This window comes from Hyperolius riggenbachi, chromosome 2, assembly GCF_040937935.1.
Source record: "Hyperolius riggenbachi isolate aHypRig1 chromosome 2, aHypRig1.pri, whole genome shotgun sequence".
Taxonomy (NCBI): domain Eukaryota; kingdom Metazoa; phylum Chordata; class Amphibia; order Anura; family Hyperoliidae; genus Hyperolius; species Hyperolius riggenbachi.
The window spans coordinates 533,959,508-533,977,139 of record NC_090647.1 but is presented as its reverse complement, the minus strand read 5'-3'; the positions used below and the strand labels follow the sequence as shown (position 1 = coordinate 533,977,139).

The following is a 17,632-nucleotide window of genomic DNA, read 5'->3' as shown; positions in this document are numbered from 1 at the left end:
TAATACTTGGAAAGGGGGTTATAATTTTTCATGTATATTTCCAGCCTAGAATCTATGCATTTTCTACCCATGGTAATTTCTACAGCTTGCCACAGGGGGGAGCCCTAGGCACATCATCACAGAACATAGTCATTACACATTGTCAACATTACAGAGGATGGGATCATCAACGCTACAATCTCCACATAGTCCTCTACAATCAATTTATTTTTTCCGCTATGTCCTTCCAGGGCCACCACAAGAAATGTTTGGGCCCCATACTGGCAAACCTAATGGGACCCTCCTCACTCCCCTCTGCCCCCACATGGCAGATCTCATTCTTTGAAGGCCTAAACGGAAGCAGGAAATTTGGGCGCATGAGGCAGGTGGACAAAAAGGGCGCCGCCATTCACTCCCATAATAAATATCGTTTAATCGGCGCCCAACAGGAAAAAAGGGCGCCGGAGAAAAACAACGTTTTAAAAGCGGCGCCCGGAGACTTTTAATGTTTTATAACGGTTTCTCATGATTACACATTATTTAATGATTTATAATTTTTTAAACATTATTTTTAAACGAAAAACAGCACAATATTTTTTTAAAACATTACTTTTAAACGAAAAACCGTACAAATTTTTTTACATTTTTAAACGAAAAACCGCACCATATTTTTTTAAAACGTTATTAATGCTTATCACAGGGGGGTCTTAGGTTTAGGCACCACCAGGGGGGTCTTAGGTTTAGGCACCACCAGGGGGGTCTTAGGTTTAGGCACCAACAGGGGGGTCTTAGGGTTAGGCACCACCAGGGGGGTCTTAGGTTTAGGCACCAACAGGGGGGTCTTAGGGTTAGGCACCACCAGGGGGGTCTTAGGGTTAGGCACCAACAGGGGGTCTAGGGGTTAGGGATAGGTACAGGGAGGGTTCTGTGTGAGAGTAGGGTTAGGTATAGCTTTAGGAAAATTCGTATTAATGTTTTATAAAACGTTATTATAAATTTCAATTTTTAAACAGGGAAGATAACGTTTTTTAAAATTGCCGATTTTATACACATTATTTAATGATTTATAACTCTATAAAACATTATTTTTAAACGGAATATAACACAAATTTTTTTTAAACGTTATTCATGATTTTCTTTTAAAACCCTGCGCCCTTTTTTCCCGGCGCCCTTTTTTAACGTACGCGGCCTAAACACACTAATGTCCATTTGTCTGCTTTTCACACGCTCTTATGCACTCTGACTATGCTCAGTTCATTAAGACTGTAACTATGCTTGCACACGATGTTCCCAGCTATGAGAGCACAGTGGAGGAGGTGCGCTGTCCAGAAAAATGCATGCGCAGTGAGTGCCCTGCAACTCAGCTGGATTGTACAGACTTCACAGGAGCTCAACAGATCAAAGCAGAAGGGTATCGAGGGAGGTGACAGCAGGGCCGGCCCGCTCATGAGGCGGGGTGAAACTTTTGCCTCAGGCGGCACATTTCTAGGGGCGGCATCCGCCCGTCGGTGGGTGCGGGGAGCCGGCCGCCGAGCTGGAGGGGTAGCGGGCAGGACGGGGGTATTAGGCCTAGCGGCGGGGGTATTGGGCCCTCCCTCGCCTGGGTCCCCCGTCCTCCGCTCCCCTCCAGCCTTAAATAGATCAGAAGCGCTACTCGAGGCAGTGGGCGGGGAGGACTCACCTCTTCCTCGATCCAGCGTGCGCTCCACTGACGTCACTTCCTGCAACGCCGCCCACTGTATTGTAAGTGGACGGCATTGCAGGAAGTGACGTCAGTGGAGCGCACGCACGCTGGATCGAGCGAGGAAGAGGTGAGTCCTCCCCGCCCACTGCCTCTTACAAATAGCGCTTCTGATCTATTTAAGGCTGAAGGGGAGCGGAGGACGGGGGACCCAGGCGAGGGGGGGGGGGGGGGGCGGTAGCAATAATTTTTTCAAAATTTGCCTCAGGCGGCAAAAAGTCTAGGGCCGGCCCTGGGTGACAGACTACAGGGGGCTGGAAGGGCCCCTGTTAAGTAAAAATCCTTTTCTCCCCTTCGTCTCACTTTATTCACTAACTGACTGCGGTAACTCCTGGATGAGCCTCTGTCACCACATTATTGGGCAATCAGAAGGACAGACACAGACTGCAGCTGGAACCTGTGTGTGGCACTGTTCACCCGGCCCCAGATTCACTCAGGCCCCATACAGTAGTCCCCTCTGTGATACCCTGAAGGCGGCCCTGTGTCTTTCAGTTGTTCGGTGATGCCGCTGTTCTGCCACAGCTGCTCCGTCCGCGAAGGATCATCTGTCAGCAGGTCACCATGGCAACTGCAACATGCTTGCCCTCTCCCAAGGATGTACACTGTCAAGTGGTCTCAAGGCTGGATTTACATCTCAGGAGACTATAGGCGCAGAATTTCTGGCACCCTAAACTCCGCCCTCTGCTGTACCTGAAAACCCGGAGAGGAACTTTAACCAAGGATTGAGCTTCATTCCAATAGGGGCGGTCCGCCCATGATGCCAGGTAAACGGTGTGCATCAGGCGGCAGAGACAGGACAGCAGCATCCTGCCTTTCTCATTACAGACTCTTGTAGGCATAAGCATCCGCACATAGGGGCTAAATGGAGCAGTCGCCCCCCCCCCCCCCTCCATCTCACCAAATAAATCAGCGCAGACGCTTGTGTCCGTCTGTCCCCACTGCCTATGTAACAGGCAGCGTCACTCAGACCTCCGATCAGCCGGTGACCAGTGAGAAGTGGGCGATAGTACCTTTGCGGATGCCGCACTGATATATGCTGCGCGGTGTCCACAGGGGTTACCATGCGCTGGCTGATAGGAGGTCTGAGTGACGCTGCCTGTTTCATGATAGACAGCAGGGACGGACGTCCCACAGGTGGCGGGCGGCACTGATCTGAGGTCTGACATCACGGTGAGTGGGATGGGGGTCCCTGTCACTACCTAAACTGGGGGGCACCTGTCACCACCTAAACTTGGGGGGCACCTGTGTCAGAGGCACTCACAATCTAATCCCTACCATAGTCCTAGTCCAATGTCTCACCATTGCTAAATTCATGTAAATTTGGCTCCGCCCGTGACCAAACTCACATTCTGGTCCATGGTCACGCCCATTAGTCAGAGCGGCATGACTTGCTACCCATCCCCCCCCCCCTCCCAGGAAATGTTTCTGCAGACGGTCACGCTTGGAGGATGCGCTCAACCAACAAGGATCGACATTTCCCCAAATGAGGAAGAAAGGACAGATGGATTTGGTTCCCAAAGAGGGACTGTCCCTCCGATCTTGTCAGAGAGTTAGAAACACCTGATCTGCATATGCCTGTTCAGGGTGTGTGGCTAAACGTATTAAAGGCAGAGGATCAGCAGGATAGCCACATAATTTGCATTATGAAAAGGAACTAAATATGTCAGCCTCCATATCCCTCTCACTTCAAGTGTGCTTCAAAGGACAACTGAAGTGAAAAGAAAATGGAGGCTGCCATATTAATTTCCTTTTAAACAATACCAGTTGCCTGGCAGCCCTGCTGATCTATTTGGCTGCAGTAGTATCTGCATCACACCAGAAACAAGCATGCAGCTAATAATGTCAGAAACACCTGATATGTTGCACGCTTGTTCAGGGTCTAGGGCTAAAAGTATAAGAAGCAGAGGATCAGCAGGAAACCAGTATTGCTTAAGAGGAAATAAATATGGCAGCCTCTATATCCCTCTTGTTTCCATTGTCCTTTGAGGTGAGGTGGGAAACTGGCTCAAGGACCAGTCAGCGGGGCCCCTAGACACTCACTTAGGTTACCTTATGGGTGATCAAGCTGTGGTGAATATATAATCACCTGCAGCTCCATCCATACAAACACAGTGTATGTATGTTTATATTTATCATTGTGCGCATAGGCGACAGGTGCATAGTTAAAAAATATGGGGGATCCTAACAAATGGATGAGGTGTCGAATATGACCCACATAATAAGAGACGCCCTACTACCCCATACATGGTGTGAATTCTTATACATCTAGCAGCCCCATACACTACATATTTAACCAGGGCCGGATTTAGGCCACCACAGGAGGAAGGGCACCAAAGCAGAAGGCTAAACTGGTGCAGCATTCGCAAGCTTGCAAATGCTGCAATGGAGGGAGATCAGGTGAGCGCCTGACCGCGGTACTGCCAGCAGCCCGTGCAGCAGCCATCTTGCTCTATGTGTACATTTGCATTGTGGCTGACGGCTATGGACTTGGGCAGCATTGGAGACGGAAAGGAAGCTTCTGCATTGGAGATGAGTGGAGAAATGAGTGACACTGATGGCTGCTGCGGTGTGAAGGCAAGTTGGCTACCTATACTATAAGGTGGTGGGGGGTGGGGTAGGAAAAGGAGGGATTAAGGGAGTCATCAGGCTACCTATACTGGAGGGAAAGGGGTCAACAGGCTTCCTATACTATAGGGAAGGGGTCATCTGGCTAGCTATACTGGAGGGAAAGGGGTAGGGAGTCATCTGGCTAGCTCTACCGGGGGGGGGGGGGGGGGAAGGGGGAGGGGACATCAGGTTACCTATACTAGAGGGAAGGGGTAATCTTGCTACCTATACTGAGGGGCGGCAACTGAGGACAGTGGCCTAGGGCGGTAAAGAGTACAAATCCGGCCCTGTATTTAACCCTGCAGAGTGTGAGTGAGTGAGAGTGTAAAATCACCCCATGCTTATAGCAGACTGGTAACCACAACCACATAAATATAATCAGAAAATGATGGCCTAGTCTCAGATTCCCTCCAATTTGAGAACTGGAGACTGGGCAATAGTTTCTTGATGATACTGAGTGTGTACTGTATGTACATTATAAGCCTATCAACATCAAGAGGGTCCTCGTTGTAGGGGCCCATGGTAAAAGGATCGCTTGTAATATATGTTAATTATTATTCTGAAATAAAGTTGTATTGCTTTTTAGAACAATACTGAACATATACTACAGTGGCATACCTAGGGCATTTGACACCCAGTGCTGGGTATCATAAGACCCCCCCCCCCCCCCAAAAAAAAGAGTAGCGACTGCAGCATACTGAGCATGCCACGGCAGGTAATGCCAGGTATAGGTGCCCCCAGTATAGGTAATATAGTTGCCCTAGTATAAGTAGTATAGTTGCCCTCAGTATAGGAAGCATAGCTGCCCATAGTATAATTGCCTCCAATATAGCTTAATGCAGTACGATCCCACTGGTTTGCCCACGTTTCCACTCCCGACCAGGTTTCAACCAATGTTGTCGTCAGGGTCGAAACCTGGTCGGGAGTGGAGACATAGGCAAAGTGGTGAGACTAGTGAGTAGTAGTGCATGATTGTTAATGCACTGGGTGGCTGCAGTACACAGTGAAGGAGCGCTGAGGAATATATACTGTATTTTCCACTATATAAGATGTACTTTTTCACCCACCAAAATGGGGAGAAAAAGTCCGTGTCTGGTATGGCAAAGGCAGGGGATCCCCAACTTACGAATTCCCAGTGATACGACCCACCGCTACATCAAGGATTCCTTGCCTGTGTGTGCCCTCTCCCCGTCGTGTCTCTGGCAGCTGGCTTACCTATCCCGCCATGCTCGCGGGGATTGCAGACCTCTGTCTCCGTCGTTTACGGGAAAAAAAACTATTACCTCCAAAGGAGGTTTATCTGAATACTCGACAAAAACACCAGTTATAATGGAAGAGTATTTATTCAAAACACAAAATAGACAACGAACTTCATGGGTACTAGCCAGCTTCCTCAGGTGAATACACAGTGCCTTGCAGCAGCAAGGTGAACAAGATATGGGCGCCTCTGTTGTCCATATCCTATTCAGCTTGCTGTAAGCAATGTGTATTTACCTGAGGAAGCTGGGTAGTACCCATGAAGTGTGTTGTCCATTTTGTGTTTTGAATAATACTTTTCCAGTACTACTAGTGTTTTTGTCATTAGGAGAGGTAAGAGATTACTGCTCATTCTTATTTTAACTATTAGAAGTAAATCTATCCTTTACAACACCACTCTCTGCCCCTCCACCGCCGCGCTATGGCCCCCTCAAGATTGGCGACATTTTTTGCCGCCATCTCTGAGGTAGACAAAGGGAGAGGGATTCCCTGTTCAAAACACCTGCCAGTGGCGTTCCTGCAGGGTTTCCAGAGCTGCCATTGGACAGCTCTCTCCCCGGCTACGCCCCCTTTCGCTGCCCCGCCTCCCTGCACGCTGAATGAGAGAATGAATCTCTAATTGCAGTGTTGTGACCTATAGGCCAGTGCAGCCCACAGGAGCGTCGGGAAGCAGTGGTTTTCATGGCTACCTGATCCGCTCAGGTAGCCCCGGATCAGGTAGCCTTTTTAATTTGTTGAGTAGGTGGGGTCTCTAAGTTAGTCAAGTATGGTATTGGTTTCTCCATTTCTCCCAAAACAACCCCCAAACAACCAAAAAAAACCCCCTTTATCGTAATAAAGTAATAGTTGGGCCCCCTTACAGCTCTGCCGCCGCCCCCCCTCCCCCCCCTGTGGTTGCAGTGGCTGCTCCCATGTAGTTAAGCCCCTGACCCACTTTAATAGCATCTCATTGACAATCGTTATTTGTTACGTCCTCACAGACACACAAATCAAGTCGGGTTTTTTTCTTCAGGACCTTTATTAAAAACACAAAAATGTTTCACAAAATTCTTTATTTTTTATATACAACATTTTTTTTTTCTTCTTCAAAACACATAAAACTTTTCTTCTTTTATACAATCTACAGTCTAACAACATATACAGATACAATGTGCCTACAGTACATGCTGATTTCAGACATATTACATTCAGAGAGCACTGTGTGGATGTACAGGAGAAGCACATTAAGGTATAAAAACAAAAGTGTCCATTGTATGTGCCGTTATACGCAGATAAACGATAGGAAAACCTCCGGGATTCTGCGATCTTGTCACCGCAGCAGGCGATTGCTATGGACTCAGTACCTGAATAAGGGAAGAAAACAGCAAGTCCATTTCACCCATCCCAGCAGTTTTAGACTGTATGAACAGGAAAGTAACAAGTAAAAGGGCGTGGCATCGACAGTTTGAACGTCCTTTAAGTTCAGCACTCAATACTACAGACATCTGCAGTTCCAAACCAAACAGATAAGTATTATTTTTTGGGTCAGGCTCATTAGAAATATGATATTGGGTTAGGTAAGGCATTGTTCACACTAAATGCGTTGCTGTCCGATTTTCAGCAATGCGAATGTTCCGCAATCCGCAAGGACATTAGAAAAGTGATGTTTTCTATTGTACCTTACACATTTTTTGACAGTATGCGGTTTCATAGTGGATTGTTGCATGAATTTCTGTTCGTTTTGCTCAGAAACACATTGCAGTGCATTTTAAAATCTCATTGCAATGGGAATTTGCATACGAGTTTGAGACTTGCGTTTCCAGAAGGTATCGAGAGTTTCCTGCCCGGCTTCAAAACACATGAAAAACACAAGACACACTTTTCAATGAACGCATAAAATTGCCTACGCGGCCTTAGATTTAACAATAGACCAGGGCATGGATTACTGCTAAGCACGTTTTTTTAGAGGATTAAAGGAGTACTGTGGGGGGGGGGGGGGGGTAGGGGGAAAAAGAGTGAAACTTACCTGGGGCTTCTAATGGTCCCCCGCAGACATCCTGTGCCTGCGCAGCCACTCACTGATGCTTCGGTCCCTGCCTCCGGTTCACTTCTGGAATTTCCGACCTTAAAGTCGGAAAACCACTGCGCCTGCGCGGCCGCGCCCACGCTCCCGCTGATGTCACCAGGAGTGCATTGCACAGGCCCAGTATGGTCTGCGCAGTACACTCCTGGTGACGACAGCAGGAGCGTGGGCGCGGCCGCGCAGGCGCAGTGGTTTTCTGACTTTTAAGTCGGAAATTCCAGAAGTGAACCGGAGGCAGGGACCGGAAGCATCAGTGAGTGGCTGCGCGGGCACAGGATGTCTGCGGGGGACCATTAGAAGCCCCGGGTAAGTTAAACTTTTTTTCCCCCGACCCCCTCCTACAGTAGTCCTTTAAAGTTTGGCAGGTGTGAAAGGTCAGAGTTCATATTTAACACCTGAGAAAAAAATGATTTGTGGGGGTTTGGTTGGTTAGATGCCCTTTAAAAAAAAACAACAACAAAAAAAAAACGGGTTATGGGGAAAAGGATTTGTTTAGGCTAAAGGTGGCCATACGATACGCTGAAAAGATTATATTCTACGGTAATACAATAAAACGATTGGTTGTACAGAAAAATAGAACTTTTTTTTTTCATTTGAGTGAGAAATCTGATCGATTGTAACCATTTTTGCCAATGTGTCGATTGGGAGTGTCTAATTTTTCTGATCGATTTTTAAAAAATGAAATGGTGTAGGGGAGATTGTCAACGTCTTCCTTTATAGACCTGAGCAATCAAGCACATTTTTAATATCTTTTTTTGATAACTGGGGAAAAATTTAACATGTGTGATATATTGGTCAGATTGTTGCAATCAACCAGAAAAATTGATTGTTATTCTCGAATTGAAAGCAAATATAAAATATATAATCGTGTGCGACCACCTTCAGGGCCCAATTCACAGCATTTCCCCGCATGTGATTCGGACAGGGAGACGGAGCCCATTGAAATCAATAGGCTGCCGTCTGAAATTGCAGGCGACAATTCAGACAGCATCCCGCATTTTTTCACATTGTGCATGCAATCCCCCATGAAGCATGCGTACGTATTCGCATTTTAACATGTGCTGTTGTGCGATTTGGAAACACACATCAGGCACAAGTGAAACCGGTTGGGTGGACGGGAAAGATCAGGATAGTTTAGAGCATACATGTCAAACTCCGGCCCACGGGCCAAATCTGGCCCTCAGAGCCATTCAATTTGGCCCCTAAGTGGTTTCCTAACTTTGCATTATGTTTGGCCCACTCTAGACCACCAGGGAAGTTATACTGGAGGTGAAGCCATATGGGGGAGATAGGTGGGAAAGAACTAAACACCAGGGAAATGTATAGGGGAGGGTGGGGGCCTCTAGACACCAGGGAACTGTATAGGGCTTGGAGGGGAGCCATTAGACACCAGGGAACTGTATAGGGGAGGGTGAGGGCCACGAGACACCATGGAACTGTATAGGGGTTGGAGGAGGGCCATTAGACACCAGGGAACTTTATAAAGGAGGTAGGTGGCCAGTAGACATTGAGGATGGCCTGTGACTTGGTCCCAATATTCAATCTCGGCCCACTTTGTGTTTGAGTTTGACACCCCTGGTTTAGAGCAAGAAAGAGTACCTTACTTGGAAAAAAGTAAATGAAGAAAAAATACCCCCATCTTTGGCAACAAATCAACAGAGGCTCAAATTACAAGCAGAAGAATCATAAACATGCATGTTGGCTCAACAGTGCCAGTAAGGGTGCATACACACATGCAATTTTGATTGGGCAATCCCTGACATATTTTACCACTCCCATGTAGCATGAGGGCCAACACACATGGAATACTATAAATGGATCATATAGATCATATAGATAAACTCTCATACTATTAAAAAAAAAAAAAAAAAAAAAAAAAAGAAGTTAAAGCTGGCCAATTAACCATCCTGGCGTTCTATTAAGATCGCCAGGGTGGCTGCGGGAGGGTTTTTTTTTAATTAAAAAAAACTGTTTCATGCAGCCAACTGAAAGTTGGCTGCATGAAATCCACTAGAGGGCGCTTCGGAAGCGTCATTCTGATCGCCTCCGGCGACCAGAATAAACAAGGAAGGCCGCAATGAGCGGCCTTCCTTGTTTTGCTTACCTCGTCGCCATGGCGACGAGCGGAGTGACGTCATGGACGTCAGCCGACGTCCTGACGTCAGCCGCCTCAGATCCAGCCCTTAGCGCTGGCCGGAACTGTTTGTTCCGGCTACGCTGGGCTCGGGCGGCTGGGGGGACCCTCTTTCGCCGCTGCACGCGGCGGCGATCAGGTAGCACACGCGGCTGGCAAAGTGCCGGCTGCGTGTGCTGCTTTTTATTTCATCCGAATCGGCCCAGCAGGGCCTGAGCGGCAGCCTCCGGCGGTAATGGACAAGCTGAGCTCGTCCATACCGCCAGGATGGTTAACATTGGATGTGTGTACAAGGCTTAACTCGCGCTTCACAGCAGACAGACAGGACTGCATCGTCCCTCTTCTTGTACACTGACCAGAGCTAACCCCTCACTGCCCCTCATGGCTCAAAAACATTTGCCCTTTGCCTTCCTAAAATATAAGGGCCACAGCAGCAGCCACAACTCTTCATGGAGTTTTTTTTTTTCTTGCATATGTGTAAAATAAGGTGCCTGGAAAAAATGGCACAAGGGATTGCCGCTAGTAAAAATGTGGCTTTTATTTCAGGTGCCTATGCTGGTGCCGTTTTTACCCACAGGGCTCCTGCGCCCTTTTTTCCTGCTTCGCATATTCTCTGTGGGCTCTTTCACTAGAGCCCTTTTTCGGCGTTTCAACGCAAAAGTCGAAACTTTGCATTAACCAAGGTTAAATGAAAGTCTGTAGACTTTTATTTTACCTTTCACACCCGACGCTGCATTTCGATGCGTTGCGGTACAACGCACCAGGGAGCATTTAACCGTCGGGAATCAGCGTTTTCCCGTCGGGTTAATTAATTACTACCGACGCTACTCAGCGTCGTACCGCAACATCCCGACAACACGCCGCAGCCTATTCAACGCATGCAGGAAATGGCTTATGCACGCGTTATCTAATGCGAAAGAGCCCTTAAAGGATACCCGAAGTGACATGTCACATGATGAGAGATAAGTGTATGTACAGTACACAGCACACAAATAACTATGCGGTGTTCTTTTTTTCCCTTTCTCTGTCTGACTCTCCCCCAGGTGCCAGCCCAACCTCTTCTCCAAACTACACTGAATAAAGGATATTGCATTTTTTGGGATTACCCGAATATGGTGCAAATGTGTTATACACGTAGGCCTACATACTGGAAGCACGAGTGTGCATGTCCAATGGGTTTATGCAGGAAAAACAATAAACACAATAATAATATGCAGAATGCATATATCTCAAGCAACCAATCAAACTTAAAGAGGAACTGTAACCAAAGATTGAACGTCATCCCAATCAGTAGCTGATAACCCCTTTCCCACGAGAAATCTTTTACTTTTCTCGAATAGATCACCAGGGAGCTCTGTATGGCTGATATTGTGGTGAAACCCCTCCCACAGTGTGATGTCAGGACCATGGTCCTGACAGTTTCCTTTCTGTGAACCTTGTTGCAAAATCACTTACTGACAGCAATCTACTTTATGCCCCTAATATGAACATTTCTAGCAATCAGAAGCCAACGCTACAGTACAATACATGTAAGTTTCTAATGAATCATCAACTCCCTCTTATGCCTGGTACACACCATGCAATTTACTGCTAGATAGACGGGTTGAATCGATTTATTTACAACAGGTCCGAACAGATTTCCAATCGATTTTCTGATCATATCTATACAAAATCGATTGGAAATCAGATCGGACCTGTCGGAAATAATCATTTTGACCATCAATCTGACGGGAAATTGCATGGTGTGTACCAGGCATTACAACAGAAAGTATTAACAGCTTATCACTTCCACCACCTATCCAAAAACAAACAAACTAAAGGATAAAGACCTGGAAATCACTCCTCTACTGCCCCCTGCTGGCCAAGGCTGCATCCCCCAGCTGCTGGTTACAGTGAATCTATGGGAGTGAGAGCCTTCCAATCTAAAAACAGAAGACTTGTCTCCTAGCTTTGTGTTGGAAAGCTGCCGGACTGGCAAACATTAGTCCTTCTGTACCACTTTTTATGGACAACACAAGTTGGGGTGGTAGGACATATGCGATAGTGTTGACTTGACCAGTGCTGGCATTTTCTGTTTTAGCTCTAGCAGGCTTTTAAACCCATGATCACCAGTCTTCAAACATACAAACATCTCCACATTAACGATACTTCAAACTGGGGAGGCAAAAAACAAACATTGCTAATTTTGGAAAAATATTTCATCAGGGCTAGCGGGTTCCAGATCCAAGTCTCTAAAGGAAATGCATTATGTTAGTTCTTATCATGCCATAGATCCAGGCACATCGCCTCAAGCTAAGACATTTAAGATATTTCTAGTACCAAACAAAAAAAAAACCCCTCAAGATTATTTTGGCTGAGCACATAAAAATGTTGAAAAAATTGTTTTTGTTTTGAAGGTCCACTTGTTGGCTTGACTGGTCATGTTTTATCAGCAAAAGTAAGTAGGTTTCCCACGTTTGGACTGATACACACAGGCCGATATTCACATCCCAATGATCAAAGAGCCAATCAAATGATCAGATTGTCTCTTAAATAATCGGAAAGTAAAGGTCCGTACACATGCCGGACTGCAGGCAACGACGGGTCCGTCGTCACCTCCCGCTGGGCGGGTTTTCAGCAGACAGTCCAGCGTGTGTACAGTCTGTCGGCGGACTGAGAAGGCTGTCTCTGAGCGATCCGCCGGGCGGATCGCTCAGAAACAGCCGTATCAGTCTGCAGACAGACTGTGCACACGCCGGACTGTCGCTGGAACGCCCACCCAGCGGGAGGTGACGACGGACCCGTCGTTGCCTGCAGTCCGGCGTGTGTACGGACCTTAACCGTACCAAACAAACTGGAAACAAGGGATAAGTGATGGTTGGATTTGTTGTTAACCTTTTCCCTTGATCGTAAATAGTGATTGTGTACGTTGGTCACAAGAGGTGAAGTCCCTCCCCTGAGGTGCACATGCTGGTCACAAGAAGATAAGTTCCTTCTCTGAGGTGCCCGTGTTGTTCACAAGAGGTGAAGACCCTCCCCTGAGGTGCCCATGTTGGTCACAAGAAGAGAAGTCCCTCCTCTGAGGTGCCCATGTTGGTCACAAGAGGTGAAGTCCTTCCCCTGAGGAAGGTTCTTTCTTGTTTTCTCACAGCCATGAGGATAGGATGGCTGACCCCTTCTGGTAATTAGCATTATAGAGGTAGAGGAAGGATAACGCCTTCTAGTTAAACCAACAGGTGGAGTTGTACAAAAAAAAAGTAAAAATTCAGTTTGTGATATTTTATATTTTCCGTATTAAAAATGTATAAAAAAAAATCCCTTGAGTACTAAGCCTAAAAAAAAAAAAAACCCTCCCCCCACAAATTTAAATAAGCACAATAAAAAAATAACTATACATTTCCTTTAAATGATGGACTCAAAGTGAATAAAATTAAATTAAAAATTCATAGCTGAGTCTATCTTCTCTGTTGTCTTTTCAAGCCCAAGCCTGTCCCGTTCCAGCTCTGCTATAATCATGCCTGAGCAAAGCTAGACTGAATACTCAGTCCGGGATTTTATCAGGGCTGATAACAAGCAGGCTGAGCAGTGAAGGATGAAACAGAGAGCAGGGTAGGTGTTTTCTCTAAAGTTCCCACTAATATATATGGTAAAATACATGAGGGTGCTTCATCTCTGGTTCACTTTAAACAGAAGCCCTTTCTCAGATCTGAACCAACTGCATTCTCTCATAGGTTTAAACTGCTATCCACAAATCATTTACATATACACAACCCCAGATGTTGGTTGGATGGTCCGCTACATGACATCATCTAGAGGATGCGCCAATCACCTCGGTACAATACAGTGGGAGGAACAGTCGCCACAGACATGGCTACTGGTGATATTGCTGAATAAGAAGAGAGGCAGAACAGTCATTATGAAGAGTAATACAAATCATCTCACAGCATTTCAGTGTCTCAGGCTAGCTGTGCGCAAACAAGGGGAGCCGATACAACTCATCATAGCGTCATGCTGCCCCAAGCACAGCTCAGTAGGATCAACAGGCAGATAATAAATACTGTCATGATAGTCAGAAAACCCCTAAAACTTCCATTTCAGAGGCTGATACTGAATGAAAAAGTGGCAGCAAAATTAAATAAGGTGATATGATATAATGTGAAGTGTAAGTTCAGCACCAAACGTTCATAATATAGCACAACTACCTACAAAGAACTCCATCCCTGAACCAATACATACTCAGCTTATTCAAAGAGTGATAGCCTTAATCTAGAGCAGCCAATGAGAGCTTCTGATAGGATGGCCACACTACAAGAGGTGCCTTCTGATAGGATGGCCACACTGCAAGAGGTGCCTTCTGATAGGATGGCCACACTGCAAGAGGTGCCTTCTGATAGGATGGCCACACTGCAAGAGGTGCCTTCTGATAGGATGGCCACATTGCAAGAGGTGCCTTCTGATAGGATGGCCACACTGCAAGAGGTGCCTTCTGATAGGATGGCCACACCGCAAGAGGTGCCTTCTGATAGGATGGCCACACCGCAAGAGGTGCCTTCTGATAGGATGGCCACACCGCAAGAGGTGCCTTCTGATAGGATGGCCACACCGCAAGAGGTGCCTTCTGATAGGATGGCCAAACTGCAACAGGTGCCTTCTGATAGGATGGCCACACTGCAAGAGGTGCCTTCTGATAGGATGGCCACACTGCAAGAGGTGCCTTCTAATAGGATGGCCACACTGCAAGAGGTGCCTTCTGATAGGATGGCCACACTGCAAGAGGTGCCTTCTGATAGGATGGCCACACTGCAAGAGGTGCCTTCTAATAGGATGGCCACACTGCAAGAGGTGCGTTCTGATAGGATGGCCACACTGCAAGAGGTGCCTTCTGATAGGATGGCCACACTGCAAGAGGTGCCCTCTGATAAGATGGCCACACTGCAAGAGGTGCCTTCTGATAGGATGGCCACACCGCAAGAGGTGCCTTCTGATAGGATGGCCACACCGCAAGAGGTGCCTTCTGATAGGATGGCCACACCGCAAGAGGTGCCTTCTGATAGGATGGCCCCATGCATGTACGGGTTAATGCAACACTAAGTGGCTCCCATCTCCCCTTGTGTTCATTTTCCTATGAGAGTTTCTCAGCTGCCACCACATCTATGATTGTCATCTCATGTCTATATAAAGTACAAACATTGATCGATTGGTGGCTATAGATTTTAGCACATCAACATTCTCCGCAAAATGTAAATAAATAAACTTCCCTGGGTTAAGGCAATAACCAACCGTTAGCCAGATCGCACTCCCATCTCCAGCAGATCGGGCTAAAGGCAACATCTGATCACTTTACCGCTAAGGAAATCCCAGCAACCAACAGGGCATGCCGCCTCTTGCAGATCATAAATGGCTGCACGGCCAGAGGTGCTGTAGTTATGTATGTGTGTTTGTGTATATAAGTCATTCTATATGTTTTGGTTAAGTAGTTTAGTGCGTTCGTATCATGCTTGTGAACAGTGGTCGAAGTCTCTGATTCAAATCATTTTAACAACGTGACTACAATCTACTTTCATGGACACTCAAAATGCAAATGTGCTTGTAGAAAATAAAGCTTGTTTTGTTCAAAATGGAAAAAAGGGGTAGAGTCTGTGCCCCTCCGCGGACAATTAAGGGGGCGCGTCCTTGTTCACGGCTGGCTGTGGCACTTGATAGACCATCTCTTCAGTCGGACACGCCCCCGGGGTCACCTTTGGGGTGTCGTAAAGTACCTGTGTGGACGAAGAACTGTCTGTCCTAGATAGCAGTTTATTGTAGGTTCCTACTAGCGTAGGCACTTGGCCCCCCGCGGCCTTAAAGGTGGAGGTCGAGGGGTGGCATATGCTTCCGGCGGGATGCCCAGACATATCCATGACGATCGGCGTAGCATATTCCGGCCCGCTGGTGGGCAGTGGCTCTGCGTAGGCATGATAAATGTCCTCTTCTGGGGAGGTGTAAGAATCCAGATCGGCATAGCCTGGCTCTTTACCATCCTCAGGCTTGAAGGTCGATCTCTGGTGCAGAGTGCCCACTGCTCCCCCAACCAGGGGCTGTGCGTATTCTGAGAATGCAAAGCATAAGATAATCATTAATCTGCAAAGCCTTGCATTATTGAACACACATGGCAAATTCTGGCCTGCAGGGTCATCATATTTGCTGAAACTATGAAGCCACGCGGTGAAAGGAAAAGGGGCCACTAGACACCACGGAAATTAATAGGGGAGGGAGGGCCACTAGACACCAGGGAACTGTATAGGTGAGAGGGAGGCCACTACACACCAGGGAACAGTATAGGGGAGAGGGCAACTAGACACCAGGGGACTGTATAGGTGAGAGGGGAGCCACTACACACCTGGGAACAGAGTCCAGGAGTGCCCACCAAGCTGGAAAAAAATTGGTGTGCCTAGGTCCTCACCCGTGTACCACAGGGTCACAATAATGCAGTATCTTCAAAGGACCGGCACCACACAGTGTATTATAGCTCTTTAGTATTTATTGCAGCATCACAGCAATCATAAGCAACGACAGCCCGCTGTTTCAGCCATATGGCCTTTGTCAAGTTGCACAAAACAATCACACCACACAGTGCATAACACCACATATATATAACCAGTGGGCGGGGTGTTTTATATATATGTGGTGTTATGCATTGTGCTGTGTGATTATGTTTTGTGCAACTTGACAAAGGCCATATGGCCGAAACAGCGGGCTGTCGTTGCTTATGATTGCTGTGATGCTGCAATAAATACTAAAGAGCTATAATACTGTGTGGTGCCGGTCCTTTGAAGATACTGCACCAGGGAACAGTATAGGGGAGTAAGCAACTAGACACCAGAGAACTGTATAGGGGAGGGAGAGCCACTAGACACCAGGGAACTGTATAGGGGAGGAAGGGGGGCCACTAGACACCAGGGAACAGTATAGGGGAGGGAGCAACTAGACACCAGAGACCTGTATAGGGGAGGAAGGGGGGCCACTAGAAACCAGGGAACTGTATACAGGAAAGAGGGTGCCACTAGACACTAGGGAGATGTATAGGGGAGGGAGGACTACTAGACACCAGGGAACTGTATAATAGGGGAGGGGTACTAGAAACCAGTAAAATGTATAAGGAATGGAGGAAGGCCACTAGACACCAGGGAACTGTATAGGGGAGGGGGCAACTGACACCAAAGAACTGTAAAGGAGATCAGCAGGGCAACAAGTATTGTTTAAATGGAAATAAATATGGCAGCCAACATGTGCTTCTCACTTCATGTAAGTGTCAGGCATAAAATCAATTATTTATTTTTATCTGATAAACAAGTAAAAAGGATGCTAGCCAGGCAATCCAAAAGTGAAAAATCACTATTACTTTTCTTGTTAAATGATCATGCCTCAATTTACCAGACTCTTTATTTGATACATTTCCGCACAAAGGAAGTTGCAGGGCATGCTGGGTTGTCTTTTTTGCTTCTTTACTTTCCTCTCAGACTTAACTAATGCAGTCTGATTGGCTAAAGCCTCTTTCCCTTCTGTTTTCCCCTCCCACACCTCTGTTCCTCTCTGATTGGCCAATATGTCTCATGACAATGCACTTACTATTACAGACCTGGGTGGGAGTGCCTGAAGACTGGGAGGAGGGCGGGCAATGAATACACAATCAGGCAGAGGAGAGCGAGGGAGGAAATGACATCAGGATTGGCTTCAAGATAGACACACTTAAAATGGAGAATCCTAAGCCGGATGTTTTCTTTTCTTTTTTTACTAAAAATCACTAAAATCTAAATGTGGACAGTGCAATACATATGTTATGTAAGTAGAGCAAGATTTATCTACTTATATATGTGCTTTTTTCTGAGATAGT

General features: G+C 46.8%; 1 protein-coding gene across 5 annotated transcripts in view; it reads right to left on the bottom strand.

The window, feature by feature from the left end:
- Positions 1-12,595: 12,595 nt before the first annotated feature.
- Positions 12,596-17,632, bottom strand: part of DCBLD2 (discoidin, CUB and LCCL domain containing 2) — a 133,017-nt gene continuing 127,980 nt past the window's right edge. For all 5 annotated transcript variants that reach the window (XM_068270677.1, XM_068270679.1, XM_068270680.1 and 2 more), the window contains one exon: positions 12,596-15,847. In XM_068270677.1, the coding sequence (XP_068126778.1) occupies positions 15,417-15,847 (431 nt within the window). In that variant the 3' untranslated portion in view covers positions 12,596-15,416. The remainder of the gene's footprint in view (positions 15,848-17,632) is intronic.